The sequence below is a fragment of the Neopelma chrysocephalum genome, unplaced genomic scaffold (genome assembly GCF_003984885.1).
Source record: "Neopelma chrysocephalum unplaced genomic scaffold, ASM398488v2 Primary Assembly neopelma1_44, whole genome shotgun sequence".
NCBI lineage: Eukaryota > Metazoa > Chordata > Aves > Passeriformes > Pipridae > Neopelma > Neopelma chrysocephalum.
Window position 1 is genome coordinate 14,853,408 of NW_020897703.1, and position 20,119 is coordinate 14,873,526.

A 20,119-nucleotide genomic window follows, 5' to 3' on the forward strand; every position below is an offset into this window, starting at 1 on the left:
GCCACCATTCTGTCATCATCCCTCTTATTTGTTCCAGCACTGGCACTTGACTGATCCTATGTTAAACCAGCTCAGAAGCTAAGCTAGCAGAAGTTATTTACCTTTAAAAATATATAAATAAATTCATTGGGCCAGTTTAAATCCACTAACACTCAAAGACCTGTCTCCTTGAAAATCACACTGAAATGCCCGAATCATTGTGCCATCACCCCTTTTCCTTGTTCACCTGTTAAGGGAGAAAAACACAGAACAAAATAAGCCAAAACCCCAAACACGGCAGGGAAGGAAAATGCCATCCTGGCCAACCAGCGCATCAGCTGGATACAAGGCTTACTGTGAAGCCAACTCCTCAGCTTCAAAGGAGACTTTTTAAACTTCCCAGTTATCAAAACAGCTGATAAATGCCTTCAGTACCAGCCAGACCACACCTTTACAGCTTTTGAACATTTGATCAGTCCTTCATCCACTACATCCCACAGCGTCTCAAGTTTCAGTTGCATTCCAGAAACTTGACATAAGTTCATGCACACATAGAGGGACTATTTTTACCCTCACTTTTCTCTTTCTATTTTGTCCCCTGCCTCCCCATGTTTAAAAGTCATTTGTTTTAAACCGGATTATAAGACTGTCAAAACAAAGCATCCCTTTTTCACAAATCTTAAAGAGTGCTACGGCACTAGGAGTACCTGAGTCCTCAGAGAAGCTTTTAGGAACAAGGATCTGGGATCTAATGACAGGAGCTCCACTTGAGGTAAAGCTCTACTTGATTCTTCAATTCAGGAACAATAAGTCATACTCAAACTGAGCTTTTACTTAAGATATAACACACATTGCATACTGTATACCACATGACAGTCATCACATAATGTTTCACAAAGTATTCAAATGAAAGAAATTTTGCAAATAAGAATTTAACACACACTTTAAAAAAGAGTATGGATTCTGTCCCCACTGTAAAACTAACGAGCAAATACTATTCTTACATACTCTGAATCTACAATATAGATGCAAGATGCAAAATACATTTTGAGTGCTACTATTGCCTCTCAGAGCTCTTCTGAACTGATTTTTTTTATTCTTTACATAATGGTACAGTTTTTAAATTTTTTTTCTGCTTTTGAAGTTCACATATTGAAACAAATCTTAATTCAGAAATTAATTCAAAACAAAACTTGAATAAACAGGATTAGAAAATTACCTTGATTAAAAAAGGCTTTTATATGCTTTATGCGAATCCAGTGTCCCTAATAACAGCAAACACAATGGTAACTGAAGAAATGCAGAGAAATGAACCTACTGTTCCTATTAAGTTTAGCATGTTTCCCCCACACACCCTAGTAATTAAATTTCATTACTTAAATTCCTTTCAGCAGCCAAACAGGCTTCCAAAAGTGAATCAATGTAGTACTGACTTCAAGGCCCAAGGAACAACAGCTCTTCTGCTCTATATGAAAGCTGCAAGCTACAGAGCAGTTCATAGACAAAGCTGAATACTTGCATTTCTGCTATTAGGGACTCTGACAAGAAGCAAAGCCAACTAAAAAGATGTCAGACTAATTCTTCCAATGAGAAAATCTCCAAAGCAGAGACACTAAAGTCAGTGGTGGAGGACAACAAAGCACAGCAGAAGAATTAATGGCATCTCTAGAAAAAACAAACAAAAACACCTTTAAAGGACATCTTTCCAGGCTTTAATCCTTCACGACAAAGCTGGTTAGCCAGTGTAGGAGGCTAGAAATCACAGATTAGACTCTTAGAAGGTATTCCAATCCTTGCAGAACAGCAGGAAGAGAGGCAGTGAGTCACCAGAAGCTCCCTTGGTGCTCAGGGCTACACTGAGCAAAGCAAGCACTCCAGTGCAAAGGAAAAGCAGGCAAAGCTGCTCAGCAGAAGAGCATTTCTATTATTCTCTGTTAGCCCTCAGACGTAAATATCTTGTATAGTAGATAAAACTGCAAGTTTCGTAAGTATACAGGTACCCATTATCAATCAGAAACAGTAGATTTGGCAGTTTCAATCATAAGGTCTTTTTAAAGGAAAAACAGAGTGAGAATGGGAAGGAATGGACTTCTGAGAGCTGAAGCTGAGCCCGTGTTTGAATGGACCCACAAAGTTGTTAACTTTGAGCATTCTGATAGACAATAGAACAATTCAAGAGAGTAACACAATCTTCTGCTGCAAAAATATTATCTTCAGAGAAAGAGTGAATGCTCTGGAATGTAATTACTGCACCGTAATTGCATCTAAGTACAACTTATATTTACCTAGTCTGATCGAAAAGCCTCAATCTACACACAATTTGAAATATATTTGTACAGTAACAGACACACAGGTAACTTACAAATATAATACCCAGTCTCTTTGGTACAGGTTTTTCAAACATCACAATGATTGTAAAGTGAAGCCCTTACAAGTTAAAAGGGCCTCAGTTATCCTGTTAATGGTAACATAAAGATTCTTTAAATTATCTTAATTCAGCCATTTGCATGTAAAAATATAGTCTTCAACAGAAACTGCAGCCTTTTCAGTTGAGAAAAAAACAGTACTTAAAGGACCCGTTAAATTTAGTATTTCACTGTATTGAAGATGGCATTGACAAGTACATTCTTAAAATTCAATTTTAAAAAGTAATCTTTATAAAAGTGAACATTTAAAAAAGCACACAAGAAGAATATTTACATTCAAAATTCTTTTGCAGTGTGAAGTCTAAAGGTATCATCTTCCAACACACACATCCCCAAACATGGATGTAAAGATAGAAGAATTAAGATACAATCTACATTCTAATTCCGGATGCTTAACAAATATTTTTAGGATCTCATTTTGCAGACTTCTTAGTCTTACATAGCATTCACAAAGCAGAATTCCCAGTTGACTTCAGAAGTAGGTCTGAGAGACAAGTAGATCAGCAAATAGAATATTTCATCCAGAACCCTCATTAAGAGTTATGTTTGCTTGGCCCTCAATCTTCCCAAACCATTATAAGTTCACATTATAAGTCTCCCTGACCAGTTGCTTTCAGAGTCCCATCAATTATCTACCTTAAAGTACGTAGACAGTACATCTTCTATTTAAAGAACAAAAATCAAGTTTTTAAAATAGAGTTAACAAAAATACTTTCTGGCCAAGAAAATTTTCCCAAGAAAATTTAAACAGGTCAAACATATGGTATGTAGTATCTTGACCCAAATACTTCATCTGATAAAGTTCTAAGTGACTGCACAGTGCTAGACAAACATAAAAACAACCTTCATTTCTTCAGGATCTGAGTAAGATCTGTGAATTTTAGTAAAAGATATCAACTTAAGTTGGTCAGGCCTCCAACAGACAAGGTGCATACAAAAGTAATTTGCAGTTTTCTTAGTAATTTGCAGTTAAATGTCCGTGTTTTTCAGGCCAGAGCTATTATCAGCGCAGGCACTGTGCAGAAACAAAGAGGTGCATTCTGATGAAGGCAAATGAGTTTATTATTTAGTCCTTGTTATTGTAATAGCTATTAACTCAATGTAAAGAAAAGTAATCTTATTGTTTTCAAAGCTTACTACCAGAACCATCTACAGAGGAGGGCACAAAAATACTATTGTTTAAAATCACCTGCAGTTGTCAGATACCATTTCAGGATTTTTTTTAATATAAAATTCCTGATATTCTACAAGTGATAAGGAAGCATGGCCTAAAATCTGAATCAACCTACATTGTCATTAAGAAAGATCTAAAAGACAATAGTTCTTTAGGAATGTGTTCCCTAAACATACACCCAAAATCACGTTTGTTCCATTGCCAAAAAATCCATTGACAGTTCTATATAGGTCAGATATGTAGCAGACAAATAACTCCACTCTTACACAACAAACTTAGCTGATAGGTCCACAAAAGGTATGCAAGGAGCTTTAGAAGTTGGTGGGATCAAAGCAAAGGAACTGAAAATCAACACTGGTTAGCCCAAATCTAAACAACACTGTTTCAGAGACCTCTAAAAGACTATCTCTTCTTAAACTGAATATATACCAAGGCAAATAACAAAGTGATAGATAAGTCACATACTAAATAAGCCAATTTCTGGCAAGGCAAGATACAGAGCTGTCGTATCTTGTGAGCTCAGCCTTCACATACTGTTGCGTTTTTCAAATCAGATTGGCCCTATCAGCAAAACATTTGGGTAAAACCACCATTTATTTCAAGTTTGTTCAGTAACTAACACGGCATTATTTCAGGCTTCTAAATATTTATAATTCTGCATATTGATACATTTGAGCATCTTATTGATGACTTTGAAAAAACTGCACATTATTCCAGAAGCATGTATAAAGTACACATCATCTAGTCAGGCCACAGCTCTAAACGCAGCAATACAAAATTAGCACTTGGCTGTTAACCATCTGGATTACAGCAGCTAATTTAGAGGTTGATGTAGCCCTAATTAAGAGACATTCTTAAAAGAAATCAAGTCAGGCAGGTTTGTGAGCTGACTGTATAACATGATGGACTTAATCTACATGTTGATCTGAAATCTCTTTTGCTTTCCAAGGATATGACCTAACATGAAGCACTACAAAAACTACTGAATTTTACTGTGGCATCCTCAGCAGCAATACAAAATACTGACCTTTATGTGTGGAGGAGACAAAAGCGAGGACAGAGGGAATCAATTATCTATAAATGCCTGTTAACTTGAAATGCTGTGGTCAGTGTTAATCCCAGTACAAATTCCTGTACTTTGCATGTGGATCATCATGGTGGAGTTTTTGTTCTGAAGACCACATCCACCAGAAGTTACATGACCATGGATTTATCCAGATTCTCATGCCACCTCAGACTTCTCCTCAGTCCTTCCTTGGTAGCCCAAAAGACTTCAAAGGCTGAAAAGCTGCATGGAGTTGATAGAGATCCTAAAAAATGCCATTTGTACCAGCTCAACAATCCCAAACACAGATATTTTTATGTAGTTTCATAAAGCTCAGAAGCTAAACTCCTTGGTCACCTGTATGGTCTCAGCCTGTTGATGAAGCAACTATTTCGGGAACTTCTTGAAGAAAGTTCCAAAAGAGCACCCTTCCCTCTTGGCGGCTGCAATACCAAACCTAGCCTAGGTCCTGGAGAACTGAAACCTTCCTGTCTATTGCTGAACACCACAATTTGAAAGAGTCACACTGGAAGGGACTCTGCTGCTGAAGCAACAGCATGCTATATGTATGCTAAACAGGTGATTCACTGTTGCAAGACACTCCATAAAATAACCACATAATCCACTTCATGCCAGTAAAATTACCTGTATGTCCCTGAACCCAGCCACAAGCAGATCTAACTTCTTTGATCTTAAGTGGATCACATTGATACAATCCAAGATGATAAAAGAGGTTTTTTCTGATGAACATGCACAGAATGCATCCAAAAGTAACTAGTAATAATAGCTTTCTCAAAAACAAGCTTGCATTTATTGGTACTCTATTTGTTAAAGTTTTCACAAGTCTAGAATATGAAAATGGTCCTTTACCCTTACTTAGCAACAGAAAGTAAAAGAAATAGAATATAATCTCCCATAGCTCCCAGTCAGCACAGCAAGGCCAAGGCCATGAAGTATTTCTGAAAATGGATAGTTAATCAAGTCAGAAGGAGGGAAAGAATTATATGGGGACAGAGTGGCAAAGGATCATAAATTTAGGTATCTACAATCCCGAATTTAAATTTAACTAAAACTATTCAGTAATACTTACTAGGTGCAAACATTTTAATGCACTGAAAAAACAGAGCCAATTCTAAATAAATTAAAGCAGAAAAAAACCAAGCAGGCTAGAAACTAAGAATATACTTCTCATTTTTGGCAGCAAGAGGAGGCAAAGAGAATTGTCCAGCTTTTTCATAAGGGATTGTGATAGACCCAACAAATACATCAGTCCTCAAGGGAGACATAATGAAGAAAAAAATATGAGAGAGAGAAGTCTGATCTAGTATGTAGCTCCGACAGATCTCCATGAAACCTACACTGATTCACACCCTTAAAACACAGAGCTAAACTTAAAGATAAGCAGGGATCATCAGAGACAGGACTGCAGAAAGTTTAGAGCTGGGTACATGAAAGTGCTTTTGAACACAGGGCATACACCATCGATCTACAACAATTATCTTTCTTAAAACTATAGGACTTTTCACTTGATAAAGAAATAGCCCACTGTTGCAAGTGGAAATTGATAATGCCTTAGTGCCTTTGATATAAGTCATAAGAGAAGGCAACACTCTATGTCAATGGAGCCATTGGTTGCCATAGCTACCATGAAATACACAGCAAACATCAATGCAAAAGCCTGGTTAATGAAATTCTTAACCTGGCTTTTTGGCCTTCAGGATATGCAGCCCTTGATGGAGATATTATTCTTGTTGCACTGTAATGCAGCACTAAAACATCTGCTTCCCACATGATTAATTTAACAAATAAGTCAACACACAGTGAGGCATACTCTGAAACAGGACACGGGGGAATGCAATAGCCCAAGTGTAGAGGCTCTCTAGTATATCAAGTTATTGTCTCCAGACTTAAAGGGGAATCAGAACAAGACAGCCATAGAAACAGGATGGTACTCATCAATGACAGATTACTGACTAGTTATAGTCTTATTATAACCATATGGCATAGTGCTTTCTTCAAGCTTATTTCATAAACTATCACGTTTCATTATAACACAAGACCATCTACCAACCAAAACCACTCCAGTCTGAATTTTCCCCTGTCCAACTGCATGGGGTTTTCTTTCTCCAACATATGAACTCACTTGAACTATGAACATATGTCTACTATGAATGCTTTAGAACTGAAGATTTTGCCTTCTTCAGAACATTATTAATTATCTCTGAAGGAGCTGCTAAATTTCATTTGCAAATAGCTAGATACCATATGGGAGACAACTACAAACTATTTTCACCTACTGATACATCAATGGATCTTAAAATCTATTCAACCTTGCAACAGTTAGAGTTTTTAATACTTTAAGAAGCAGTCACATTTACTAACTTGGATATTTTCTAATGTCTACATTATATCCTAGTAGATCAGACCAACTACAATTAACTTAATCATCAAAAACACTGAAATCTGCATGAAAATCAAAAGGTTCAAAAGTGTGACAATCTGATTTTTCTAAGTCAAATGAGTATTACACAAGGTACCTAAAGCAAATCAACATCCATCTATTATGCTATATTCCAGCTTCTTTTTATAAAATCATCAGAAACAAAAAACTAACCCTCAGTTACCTCTAAAAAGCAAATTATATATTTAATTAGTAGCACAAGATTGAAACACACATCCTCCTACTCCAGACCAAACCATCTCTCGATTTACATTAGCCACCCTAAAGGAAATGATATGATACTCCAGATTCTAAACTGGAAAGATTTCCTTTACAGCAGAGCAGTTAACTAAGACTTCTTCAGAAGTGTTTTTTGAGATGCACCAAATAAACAAACTCTGAACATGGAAACCAGATAACAAGAACCAAGAGAAACAAAATATGTTACTATAATATTCATATACAGTATCTACACAAAATTTTATCTGAGCAGACAGATGGTAGATAAAGTTCATAAGTAGGCTCCACATTTGATTCCCTTGCTATTAATAGAAGCCCAGGCTGTAGTGGCCAAGGTTATATCGGGCTAGACACACTCCAGTTTCCTGAGTCTACCATGAAGGCCTCCTAACTTTAACAGGCAAAGCATTATCTTTGTAATTGTGCAGTTGATTTGTATACACAAAGTTAAATCACTTTATCTAAACATGCTGCATTAAAGTAATTCAAGTCAATAGGTAAAACTCCGAGTGTGTTTGCACACAATGCTTTTACATTGGTTTAAGCTTAATTTACTTTGTCTTGCACAGCAAACAAAGTTTCTAGTTCACTTAACTGCAATAACATCAATTCTTATCATCATAAGCAGAAGTGACCTTATGTTAAATGCAGATGCCCCATATGCTGTCCTGTATTGTCCTCCTTATATGTCCATGAGAACTGGAAAATCTACTGTTCAATGCCAACTGTTGTTTCTGAACAAATACTATGTAATTCTTTATTTTTAATGATCAAAACTCCTGAAGAGAGCTACTTCACACACAAGACAATTTACTCTCAAATTCTACCATCAAAGGTAATAAGTAGGGTAAATAGAAACAAGGAGAATATTCGTACTCCCTCAGAGTTTGCATCTGTTTACACTGCAAATTTAAGCATTTTTTATTTCTTCTTTATTAAACCATCTGTCTTCGAGAAGAAAACTGTTTAAAATAAGAAAAGTCAACTCTGAAAGCTATAAACTCCAGGATGAAAGCAGTATCAGAAGTTATTTTTAATATTCACCCTAAAGTAGTTCAATTTGTCTGTGCTCTATTAAAATCCTGCCACTAAGAGGAGCCCTAAGTCTATTCCACAATGAACAGTGGAAGAAGTGACATTAAATTTTTTTCCTACTTCTCAAGATCAAGGGGAACTGTTACTTCAGTGATACCGAGGAAAACGGAATCACCAGAAGCTGAAAAAGGACCCATGAAGAAAGAATCATTTCAGCAGTAGCCACTCGAAACCACCCAAGATTAATGAAAACAAAAGGAGAAAAAATTCTTCCACTAGAGAAGTCTATCAGTAAGAAAAGATTCCATCAACAAGGAAGAATGAATAAATTATGGTGGCAGACAGTATGAGGAAAAAAAAGGGGAAAAAACCTAAGAAAGAATGAAGCCACCTCAAGGCCTAGAGTAGGAGAATGCTGACTGCAGACACAAAGAACTGGAGCCAAGACAACAACATTCAAAGAACAGAAAAAAGAAGAATTAATGAAATCTCTAAGCAGAAATGTAAAAATAGAAGGAATCTTAAGATGCTGATTGAGTGACACAGAATTATCCACTGTAAATTTGAAAAAAACAAACAAGAAAACAAACAAGGAAAATGTTTTAATATTCCTGTATGTTCCTAAAGTTTTTCGCTAGGTGTGCTACAACTCAGGATTCAACAGCATGCCATCTCACCCCAGCTAAAACAGTCAAGACAGAGACTATTCTAGAAAGCTAGTCAGAAGAGAGGCCTCAGTCAAGCACTCCAAAGTGTCATTTAGTAAAGCGTTTAGCTCTCTGGTGAATGAACAGGAACACAGGGAGCTCCAAAAAGACACTGAGTTGTGAAATTTGAAGTTAACTGGCTAGGTATCACCTTCACCCAGTAACTGGTTGACTGATCTTTCCTTTTACCATTGAGTACAAAGCGAACAAAGGAGAGTTTAATGAGGTACCACATTCCTCTTCTTCTAACCAGGCACTTCAGTCTTGCCTCCAGTAGGTCTGCATGCTTACAGAAAAAGAAAGACCTCTGACTTCCACAAAATCCTGCCTTTGTTGTACTCAACCAAGCATTACCAAATTTCTCGACTTAAAGCTAAGGTGGCAAGATGAACTGTAGACTGGGAAACCAGACAAAAATGGCTCCCTGTTACTCAATCTGTTCACTTTGGCTTATCTGCTCACATGATGTCCCAAAGTATTTTGACACACTTCACGGCTGGCCGTGCTAGGCCAAGGCTGTTAGCTGGAAGCTGACAGGTACTGCCTCCCATGCACTCCGCCTTATCAACTTTCCTGGAGGCAGGCACTGGGTGCAAGGGCAACGAGATTCGCGTGAGCGTCCTAAAAAAGGCGCACACATATCAACAAGGCCACCTCGCCGAACCGCGGCCAGGGCCGGCGGGAGGGGAGGCGGGGCGGAGCCCCCCCTTCGGCCCGCCGTGGTCCGACCCGCAGCCAGGGAGTGCGAGAGGCGGCCCAGCAGGCAGCAGGTGCCCTCCCTTACCGCCCTCCCGCAGGGCGGCTCCGGGCACGGCTCCGCCGCGCGTGGGGCCGCCCCCGCCGGCAGGTGCCCGCCCGCCCCGCCGCGGCCGCCCGGCGCTCACCCGGCCTCCCGCATGACGTTGCTGTCGCCGCAGTCGCAGGCGCCCCCCGCCTGGCTCCGGAACATGTTGTAGTCGTGCCCGGCGTGCTCGCCCTGGTGGAAGCACTCGGCGCACAGGCTCATGCAGGGCGAGATGCCGCACGTCCGGCACCGGTAGGCCACGAAGTTGGCGGTCCACACCAGGCCGCACAGCGTGGCCGGGTCGTAGGCCCGCACGGCTTGCACGAAGCTGTCCCAGGGCTCCCCGCCCGACAGCAGGCAGCGGCACCACTCCAGCGCCTCGCCCGCCGACTCGCCGCCGCCCGGGCCCGCCGCCGGGGCCAGCACCCGCTCCAGCAGCGCCCGCAGCTCCGCCGCCGCCGCCGCGCCGCCCTCGCCACCCAGCGCCGCCTTCAGCCGCGCCGCCGTCGCCCGCTTGTCCCGGCTGCCGGCGCCGGCCCCCGCCATGACGGGACACCGAGGGGCCGTTACGGCCGCGCCGGGCTCCGGCTCCGCGCTCCCCCCGCCGCCCTCGCTCCGCTCCCCGCCCCGCGGCGCCGCCCTCTCGCGATAGCCGCGGCACCGGCGCCCTGCCTGCCGCCCGCGCCCTCCTCCCGACACCGCCTCTCCCCTCCCCTGACACCACCCTCCTCTTCCCCCGCCCCTGCCCTCCCGCCGCCCTCCCAGCGCGCAGGTGCGCGCCCCGCACCGCCCACGCGCGGTGTGTAGCTGTCCGCCGGCCTCGAACTTCGTGTCCGGACGGAGGTCTCGGCAGCCCCGGAGACCGCGGAGGGCGCAGTTGGGCCGGCCCGTGGCCCCGACGGCAGCGGAGCCCGTTTGTTACCGAGCCGCGTCTCCCGCCGAGCGGGTGCCGTGAGACCCCGCGCTGCCGCCGCCGTGGCCGGGCCGCAGGGTCCCGCCGGGCTGAGGCTGGGGCACTGCGGGGGCTCCAGGAGGCACCTCTGAGGCTTCGGGCCGGCCGTTCCGCGCTCACTGCCATCAGGCGGCCCCACTGGGCGCAGAGCAGCGCCGGGCTCCGGCAGCAGCCCCGCACCCCGGGGTGTCCGCAGACCTGCGCCCCCGTATCCCATGCGGCTGCCTGCGCACTCCCACCGGGAAAGAACGCGAGTTACCGTGCCTCACACACCGGTCGGCGGTTTTATAGCTGGATAAACAGATTTTCAACTGTGCGATGGAAAACTTCAAAAGAAAAATCTGTCCCTAAAGGAGAGTAACCTTCTACCCGACAGCAACGGGCCCCAAGGCAGCTGCCTCTCTTCTGGCTCTCCGCTGCTCCCTATGACTGCCCGTCTGCCGGCGGCTTGTGTTGTGTTGCGGTTCCTTAAGGGCAGGGAGTGTGGGGCACGTGGTGCGTGCAGCGTGTCTCCCAGCAGGATCGCAGGAAGGAAAAAAAAATGGGGAAAGTAGGTAAATCTGTTACTCTTCTTTCAACGACCGCCCTTCCACCGGCCGGGCAGAAGTCCCGTTGCTTGCTCTGTCCCTAAAGGGCGCTCAGCAGCGGGACCGCCGGGGACAGACCTGGCAGACCGGACTGTGGCAGGCACCAGCAGCGGTGACACGTGAGGTTGCAATAAAACGTCCCGTGTTTACAACACACGACACCGGAGCTCACCCACTTGTTAATTAAACAGAGGGAGAAGTTCCGCTGCGTTTCCTCCCCTCAGGTGCCCGTCAGCCCGGGAAGGGGCGGGCCGGGGGCGGTGCGGCGGAAGTTGCGCGCGCGGGCCTGCGGGGCTGCGGTGAGCGGGCGGAGGGGCAGCGCGCGGGCCTGCGGTGAGGGGGGGGCGGCCGCGGGCAGGGACCTGTGGGGCGGGCGAACCGAGTGGTTGGTGGCGGTCGCTGGGGCTCAATCGCTGCCTTGCTTAGGGCTGGGTGGCAGGCGGGCGCTGGCGGTAGATGCGGAACCTCGGGGGCCGGTGGGGAGCGGGGCTGCCGCGGTCCGGCGATCGTTCCCTGTCATCGGTGCGCCGCCAGCTGCATCCTGGGAACAGCTTCATGGAAACAACCGGGAGATGCTGCGGAATACTCGGGGATATTAAGTATAAAATAATTTAAGATAATATGTAGTTTATTTATATTACCGTAACTGATTATACGCTATTTCCTCTAGCTAAGCCATAAACATGAAGAAATTAAAGCTTAAAGAACTGGAAAGCTGTCTTCAAGAAGTCGATACTTTTGACAGTCCAAAACTACTCCTTGAACAGTATCCAACAAGACCTCATATCGCAGGTAGAGGTGACCCACACCACTGTTGTCTCTTTTGCTAGTTCTTCATCAGCACTTTTAATTAAAAAAGGTTTTTTCTACTTTATCTCCTTTGAACACTTTACATTAAAAGTAGTTAAGAAATTGTACCCAACAGGAATGTAATTATTTGGAAGTATACTGGTGTACAATCCAAAAATCAAATAAACTGATTTAAAAGATAATGTGATAGAAGCATCTTAATCTGTAACTGCAAAAGCTGACTTGGACTTATTCCATGACACATAAAACCAATAAAATTGTATATAGAGACACTCCTTCATACCTTAATTGTGATTTTTTCAATATTTTACATCCTTCTATTTTTCCTCAAACAAATATAGAGGCACACTTTTTCCACAAACAATACTCAAAGCTCTATGTGTAATCTCTCCAGCAAAGACCAAGAGTTCTACAACTCAACAGAATGTTTTTGACTCTTCACATATAAATGAAAAAGAGAATTACAGGCAGTGAGAATATCAGCTTAATTTTGCATTACAAGAAGCCTTTAGTTAAGCGTTTTCTGAAGGCAGGTGTAGCTTTCCTTGATTAAGCAGGTGTATATTTGATATTATTGACCTTTGTTGTTTGTTTTTTTCCCCAGCATGTATGCTTTATACAATTCACAGTACTTTTGATGATATTGAAAACAAAACAATTGCAGATTTAGGATGTGGTTGTGGCATGCTCAGCATTGGAAGTGCAATGTTAGGAGCAGGGTAAGTATTTAATGCTATGTTCTGGTTATGTTTTTTTCTAGAATAGAACAGTAGAAAGTAAAATTAAAAGATAGCAATGCTGAACTACACTCATTTTAAGTATATAATCTGGTGCATAATCAGGCTATTTAATAAGTTCTGACTGTCAATAACCATTCCTACTGTGAAAGTGGTGGACAGTTGTCATGAATTCTGAATATTTAATATTTGCTTTCCCTTGAAGCACTAAATAAACCCATGAAACTTCCTTAACAAAATTAGAGTTATATTTGAGAAATGGCAACAGAACTACTTGAATTTTTATATGCACTGAATTTATAAGGTATGCTTGTTACATTTCCTAGATAAAACAAGTTGTGTACAAGAATCCCTTTCAAAGCTTTAGTTTGTAGAAGACTAATATGTGACGCTTTTTTTTTTAATAGATTCTGTGTGGGATTTGACATAGATGCAGATGCACTGGAAATATTTAATAGCAATATTGAAGACTTTGAGCTCACGAATGTCAACATGGTTCAGTGTGATATCTGTTCTTTATCTGGTAGCATGTCAGATGCTTTTGACACAGTTATTATGAACCCTCCATTTGGTACCAAGCATAATAAAGGTTGGTAATTCTGAGAATCAGTTAGAAATTATTACAAACAAAGTAGCAAGGGAAATGCTTTTAATGAAGCATCTCCCTTTGTTAGCTAGCTATTCTAATTACCTAGCATTTTGTTGATCAGGAATCAGCTTCCTAAGTACAGATTAACAACTTCAACATTGTAGCTAAGTCACTGGATTTGAAATAAACAATATTAGCTATTTCATATCCCTAGCATTTTTATCAAAAGCAATTGGGAAAGATTTAGAAATTCTTTCTGTACCCTAATGTATTCAGTGCTGTTTCTCAAATAGATATTATTCCAGAAAAAATGAAGCAAATATTTAAACTTCCATTTAACAGCGCTAATAATATCATCATTCTCTTAGGAATTGACATGATTTTTCTGAAAACTGCTCTACAAATGGCAAACACAGCTGTATATTCCCTTCACAAAACTTCAACACGGCAGGTAAGTCCTTCATTTTAGTACGGCAAGCATTAACCAGACAAGAAGACAAGATAGATGCCATTTAACGATCATGTCTGTAGCTTCAAATTTACCTATATCTATTTAATATTCTAGCACATTCAAAAGAAAGCAGATGAATGGGAAGTGAAGATGGAAGTCATAGCAGGTAATATTAGTTTGTTGTTAACAGAAAAAAAAAACACCCCAACCTTTTGTTTGGGGGTAATACCTATAACACTACTAGCCAGTCATAACAGCCTGAGGTAAATTTACTTGTGATTTAACACTGAAATGACACAGGTTGTTTTTTTTTTAAGCAGACTTCTTGTTTTTTCATATCTTGCTACCTGGCTAGAATACAAGCAGGCACTTAATAAAGCTTTGAGGAATACATACTCTGTGCAGAAATAGGTTTCTTCCTAGACTAGATTTTGTCTTCGGGGTAAGTTACCTCCCTTCCTGCTTCAAAAGGAGACAGTTGCTGAAAAACAAAAGCAAAGCACAGGTCAGTTCTCACACAAAAAAGCATCCTGTTCTTAGTCACCTAAATATTTTTGGTGGTTGTGTAACTGTCTTCCTTATTCTTAAATACCAGTAGCTCGAGGCTTTATGCAGTCGTGGAACTTAAGACATGAAGTTGCACAAGTACTTGAAGCACAACTGCATTTCAGCCATCCACTTTAGCTGCCTGATCTGGATAGCTTAAATGTTCAGTCATCGTCTAGTCCAGAGATCCAAACTTATCACAATAGGCCACAACTGAGGTGGGCATTGGAAACAGAAGTACATGGATGTAGGATTTAAGTACCCAGTAATCATACTAGTCTAACAAGTATTCTTTGTACTGTTCACAGAACTTAGATTTGACTTACCAGCATCATACAAGTTCCATAAGAAGAAATCAGTAAGTATAAAACCTAACATAACTGAGCAAATGCTGTGGTAAATAAATTCTCCTTATGAAAATTCAAGTTTTAGGGCCATACGTACTGGATGAGGAATGCTCACAGCACTTGAGACTTCACTCTGAAAGCATCAGGTTCCATTGCTGTTATTACATTTTGTAGCTGAACAATGAAAGGAATTGTTATAATGCCAGTCAAAGCTGTACACAAATATTAAAGCCAACACTGCAACTACAGGTGATAAACTAAGGGTAGCCTCCTTGACTCAACTCCCAACAGCCATTTGCTTGATCCTATCTGCAGCCAGTAATTAGACTGAACTAAATGCTGAAGGCCGCAACTGTTACAGCTGTAGCATTGTTTCAATGTTCTGTGCTCTCTAGAGCCAGTATTGCAAATAGCTACAGCCAGTGAAATCACTCAGCCATCCTGGGGGGAGCATAAGGAAGCAGTGGACTTCATCCAACAATTAAAGATCTAGTCAGGACACTCAAGTATGGAAGGTTAAGCCTTAAGCCCACAGGCACGTTCCTGGGTCCTGAATGCTGGCCTGGAAGATGTGTATCCCCTCCATTACCATAGAGGAAGTAGAGAGGAGACTGAGCAATATTTGAAGACTGTTAGGTATGTTGAGTAGCAAAGACTAGAAGCTTTATTCAACTGTACCTATGCTCTTGGTGACTTGAACTTAAAATAGTTAAATCTGTCCTTTATCTTTGCTACTTGAGAGTTACAGTGTTATACTACATTAACCAGACTTTAGTAGTAAGCAGTTTTTAAGTTCTGAATTTATTGCCAGCTGCTGTTCAACATAAGCACAAGATTACAAAGTCCAAAACCTTTTACATTTGAATGAAATGCCAGAAAAATTGAGAGGATCTGACAGTATAAACAAAACTATAAATATAAAAGTTTTCCAGGGTTGTATGTTAGGAGTAAGCATGCTTCTTAAACAAAAGAAAGCTGTAACCCAACAAAATGAAGCTTTTCTCTACTTGTAGGTTGACGTTGAAGTGGATTTCATTAGATTTTCTACCAAGAAACTCCTGAACTGAGGCATGTCTTTAAAACCTATTGAAAACGGAACAATAAAACCGCTAATTTTTTAAAATTTTTATTTATTTTAGTATTACTAATTGCCACCTCCATTTTCTGTTTTCAGTTGTTTTGGTGCAGGTTCTTCTTTTTCTGTTTCCTCTAGTGGTCTCTTCTTGGGACTTGCTGGTTCTGCAAGATTGAATATGTGGTCATTTAGGGTAAAGGAAAGCATTACCTAAAATCTGAAAAAAACAAACCCTACCATGTAAGTTCAAGGATGAGTCCTAGTTATCTGCAGCCACTGCTACATTAGAGGGTTTACTTATTACTGTGACTTAAAGCTTTTAGATGTTCTAAAATACCACCTTTGAAGAGATTCATCCCAGTATAACTCCATAGCAGGAAGGCAGGTAAGAAAATACAGGAGTACAATCTACCAGGAGGTTTCACTGGATTTTAGTTAAGCAGGTGCCACATACAATGAACAGAAGCTTAGCTCTTGATCTTCTCCAAGCTAAATACTGACAGGCAGAACTATTAGTCTTCTCATATCCTCAAGGGGAAAAAACCCCCACCACTCAAGAGAGTGGGTCTGTTCAGTTGTGTAAAGTAGCTGATAACCACCATCTTTCAATGCAGAATGCTTTGGACAGCCCTGCAGTACAGCCTTACCTATCTCGTAATTATCTAAGTATGCTTTTCGGACAGTTCTGGAAGGAATCAAGCACAAGACTCTTAAAGTTACTTCACTGATACTGACACGAGGGCAGAAATACTACAATGCAGAGACAAATCTGAAACACTTGTAAGAAACATGAGTACTTCTCTAGAAAGTAGCTGTATGTACTAAAGAAGCTGCATCCAGTGCACAGAATGACATACCTGTTTTAGTATCATCTTCACCACCTTCTTCTTCATTATCAAACTTAATTTTCTTGCCCTGAAACTGTACTTTTCCTTTTTGTGCACCCTGAGGTATTTTTCCTCCTCTTCCTTTTCCTTTAATTTTGCGCCCTGTGGAGATACAAGATCAGGAACTTTGTATCATTTTCTTTTAACTGGCAAGCTCAAAGGAATAGTTTACAGTTAAGTCAGTCTGTAGTATATATTCACTACTCGGAGTGCCAATTCTAGGACATGATACAGGCTTAAATTAATAAAAGAAGGGAGGACCTTTTGTTTTCTGTTTCAATAATTCTTGCTGATCTTCCAATATTTTTTTCAGAGCTTCTTTCTCTGCATCTCCTTCTAGCAGTTCCCATGCAACATCCTTGTTCCGAAGCTGTAAGTTTCCGTTATGTGCTGTTTTGGCTTTTTCCAGAGCATCTTTGGCAATATCTTTAAACAGGATAATTCCCTTAAAAAGAAGAGTGGCGTCTGCATTTGAGTCTTACTGCGAAAACATTCAGCTAGAATGATGAACAACATACCCTGTTAAGTACCTCAGCAAATTCATTACTCTTGCACAATGTAAAACATGTCTAGACTAAACCAAAGCCCTTAGGCTGTCCTAACGAACATTCTCAGTTTTGGCCTTATCAACTAACAAGGCTGGAACCTTTATCTGTTCTTTTGAAAGAATTCAAGGAAATAATTTAATTCTGTAAATATTCTGAAATTTCACAAGACAATAGTTTACTTGATTGCATAAGAGAACAAACATTTAATCATTCATTTTCAAAGTTCAAGACAGAGATCTTAAGTCCTTGTCTAAGAGTCTACTGACCTCCTTTGCACCTCTGACAAAGTGTATCCACTTGATTTCTCCATGACCAGAAAATACAGCATGGAGGTCTTCTCTGCATGTTTGGTCATCTAGATCACCAGAAAACTTCAAAAGACATCCTGTCTTTTCTTCCAGAGACTTCTAAATGAAATAAAAAAGATCCTACATTTTCACTGAAGAGTCAAGCTTGAACATTCATATTTTCCTCCTCAATCCTAAGACTATTAAATATGATGATAAGTAAGCAACTGAAGTTACAGTAACTCTAGCATTTTTGCTATATAACTTAGTTATACTGATGTTGAAGTCTTGCACAGTGTGTCCCCCCTCCTTTTTTGAATTTTCTTTGCTTACTAGGATACACTTATGTGGAACTTAGGACTTCTTTTCCATAAGAGAGTTACACTCTTTAAATTCTACAAAACAGTTTTCTGAAGGCTGACACCTCAGGTAGAAAAAATATAATACTGATTAAATTCTTAATGAATCCTTTAAATACCACAAGAGAACAATCATCTCAATGGTGCTTTCAGGATCACATCTGAACCGGTAAACAAGCCTAATAATTTAAATTCAGGACATGAGCCTTCAAACAAAATAAATGTATTGAAAATAAGATTAAACATCATGACAAAACAGTCTTACTGTAGGTTAGTTGGAAAAGCCGAAGTGACTGTCTAGAAAGTGCTCTATGTTATAGAATTTCAGAAAGAATATCCCACGTTAGCTTTATAAAACGTAGGTGCAGGACCATGTTGTGCGTGGATTGAAAATACATACAAAAGCAAGCATTGCATAGTTTCCAAGTATAGAGATTTAAGAAAAGAAACCCATACCATTTCAGCATCTGCTGCTTGTTTCTGTTTCTCTTCTTTTTCCCTGCAGAAAAGTTAAATTAGTTATGAGTCAGTTCAAGTGTGGTCAGGCAAGCAAAATCAGGCACTTCAGCTGATAATGACTTACTGCTTAGCTCTTGCTTTTGCTTCTACTTTGTTTTGTTTCCTTTCTTCATTCTTCTTTGTACAATACTCCTCCCTTCAATTGAATATAAGGTAAGTTAATATAATTTAAAGTATTCTGTTATAATTACTTTATAAGACAGCAGTAGACAAGATGCCGTTGAAATGATTTTTTCGAGTTGAGGTGCTAGTCTCCAAAAGGTACAGCTATCAATACCTGTACAACAGTTTAGAAACTTACACTTCTCAAGTCAAGTCAGGCTCTTGTCTAAATCCACCCTTAAGCATTATTAGTTCATATATCAGTTAAGAGGACTTACTTGAAAAGTACTATCAGCTCTGTGTCTTTGTACTTTTGATTTGGTATCTCTGTGAACTTCTTAGCAGATTCAACACTATCAAAAACTGCAAATATTGAGCCCTGTTAAATTGCAAGAGACATTGAATGTTAGAGTAATTGAACAGAATGTTGTCCAGGGAGGATCCCTGCCCCAGGTCTAAATGTTCATTGCAAGAGTTACCTTAAACGTTCTCTGCAATGTTCTCCTCATCTGAATGTTTTCAACTGGACCTTTATCCTCAAGCCATTCTTTGATATCATCAAGAGTAGCATCTAGTGGAAAGCCTTTCTGCAAGATAGCAATGAGCTTCAATTATATTCCACAAACTGACTCAGAAATTACAACCTATTTGGTATGAGTTAATTGAAGCTTTACTCAGATGGCTTTCAGTCAAAGCCATGCAGAAAGCACAGAGTAAAGGAAGAAATTTACTTACAACATATACAGATCTGTTTTTAATTGCAGCCTTATACTGGTCATTTAATTCAGGAAGGGGTTTATTTGGAGATCTTCTGATTTTAGTTTTGTCTTCATTTATTTCCATTAAACCAGTCTTGGATTTTCTTAGTGCTTCTACAATAACACTAAAATCTTTTGAAAGGCGACTTAACCTATTGAGTAAGCAGACACAGGTTATTACAAATATACAGGCAAAGCTGAAGCCGGATGTTAAAACAGCAACAGGAATTGTACATGCACACCGGGAACACTTGGCTACAAACAGATATAAGTAGCTAAAAGTTACTTTTCTATCCACATTAGTTGTACTTTGTTTTACCTGTTGAATTTGATCATTACTTCTAAAGGTACCCAGCCATCATCCATTTTGATCTGTTCTTTTAGGAACTTGTCTCTTGGTAGATTGTGATTGCCAAAATAGTACTGCAAAAAAGAGGGGAGGGGAAGAGGAAAAAGAGATTTGTCTTGAAATGTTCAGCCTTAAAAGCTCATTTTCATCTGACAGCTTACTGCAGTTGATTGGACATACCAAAAGTAATTACTCTGAATAATTAGGAATTCTGAAATTATTACTTCCTGCTTTAATATGATACTTTGCCAAAAGTTAGCTGCAACATGTAAGCTGCAAAAACAAACACACAATCTCCCCACAGAAACAAACGCCACAGCACACCAGTGCTTCATCCCATGAGACTAATGAGGCAAAGATAGACTGCAGTTTTGTTTAGGAAAGGA

The 20,119-nt window shown here is 40.5% G+C and overlaps 3 protein-coding genes across 19 annotated transcripts in view; 1 reads left to right on the plus strand and 2 right to left on the minus strand.

The window, feature by feature from the left end:
- Nucleotides 1-10,391, minus strand: part of UBR3 (ubiquitin protein ligase E3 component n-recognin 3) — a 106,314-nt gene extending 95,923 nt beyond the window's left edge. For 5 of the 6 annotated variants that reach the window (XM_027678599.1, XM_027678598.1, XM_027678596.1 and 2 more), the window contains exon 1: nt 9,931-10,391. In XM_027678599.1, coding sequence (XP_027534400.1) covers nt 9,931-10,376 — 446 coding nt within the window. In that variant the 5' untranslated portion in view covers nt 10,377-10,391. Of the gene's footprint in view, nt 1-9,508; nt 9,616-9,930 lie in introns of those variants that run through there. The other variant, XM_027678600.1, reaches the window with a different exon arrangement.
- METTL5 (methyltransferase like 5) lies at nt 9,977-15,972 on the plus strand. 4 transcript variants are annotated; one of them, XM_027678639.1, is made up of 8 exons: nt 9,977-10,082; nt 12,040-12,161; nt 12,784-12,898; nt 13,324-13,505; nt 13,874-13,956; nt 14,071-14,122; nt 14,811-14,860; nt 15,863-15,972. In XM_027678639.1, the coding sequence occupies exons 2-8, from the start codon at nt 12,053-12,055 to the stop codon at nt 15,914-15,916; spliced, it is 645 nt and encodes a 214-aa protein (XP_027534440.1). In that variant the 5' UTR covers nt 9,977-10,082; nt 12,040-12,052; the 3' UTR covers nt 15,917-15,972. The 4 variants fall into 4 exon arrangements, with proteins under 4 accessions (XP_027534440.1, XP_027534442.1, XP_027534441.1 ...); XM_027678641.1 differs by lacking the exon at nt 9,977-10,082 and adding an exon at nt 11,011-11,032; XM_027678640.1 differs by lacking the exon at nt 9,977-10,082 and adding an exon at nt 11,066-11,332.
- SSB (Sjogren syndrome antigen B) overlaps nt 15,627-20,119 on the minus strand; it is a 30,094-nt gene continuing 25,601 nt past the window's right edge. For 5 of the 9 annotated variants that reach the window (XM_027678621.1, XM_027678620.1, XM_027678619.1 and 2 more), the window contains 10 exons: nt 19,704-19,807; nt 19,362-19,536; nt 19,106-19,213; nt 18,905-19,005; nt 18,589-18,660; nt 18,462-18,504; nt 17,626-17,766; nt 17,073-17,256; nt 16,782-16,913; nt 15,627-16,088 (listed from right to left, as the gene is read on the minus strand). In XM_027678621.1, the coding sequence (XP_027534422.1) occupies nt 15,994-16,088; nt 16,782-16,913; nt 17,073-17,256; nt 17,626-17,766; nt 18,462-18,504; nt 18,589-18,660; nt 18,905-19,005; nt 19,106-19,213; nt 19,362-19,536; nt 19,704-19,807 (1,155 nt within the window). In that variant the 3' untranslated portion in view covers nt 15,627-15,993. The remainder of the gene's footprint in view (nt 16,089-16,781; nt 16,914-17,072; nt 17,257-17,625; nt 17,767-18,461; nt 18,505-18,588; nt 18,661-18,904; nt 19,006-19,105; nt 19,214-19,361; nt 19,537-19,703; nt 19,808-20,119) is intronic. The other 4 variants (XM_027678626.1, XM_027678627.1, XM_027678628.1 and 1 more) reach the window with 2 other exon arrangements.

Excerpts from the sequence above, each read along its gene's own strand:
- METTL5 (XM_027678639.1), top strand. The coding sequence starts at position 12,053 with ATGAAGAAATTAAAGCTTAAAGAACTGGAAAGCTGTCTTCAAGAAGTC. Across the intron at positions 12,162-12,783 it reads AACAAGACCTCATATCGCAG|CATGTATGCTTTATACAATT; the intron begins GTAGAGGTGACC and ends TTTTTTCCCCAG. Across the intron at positions 13,957-14,070 it reads ACAAAACTTCAACACGGCAG|CACATTCAAAAGAAAGCAGA; the intron begins GTAAGTCCTTCA and ends TTAATATTCTAG.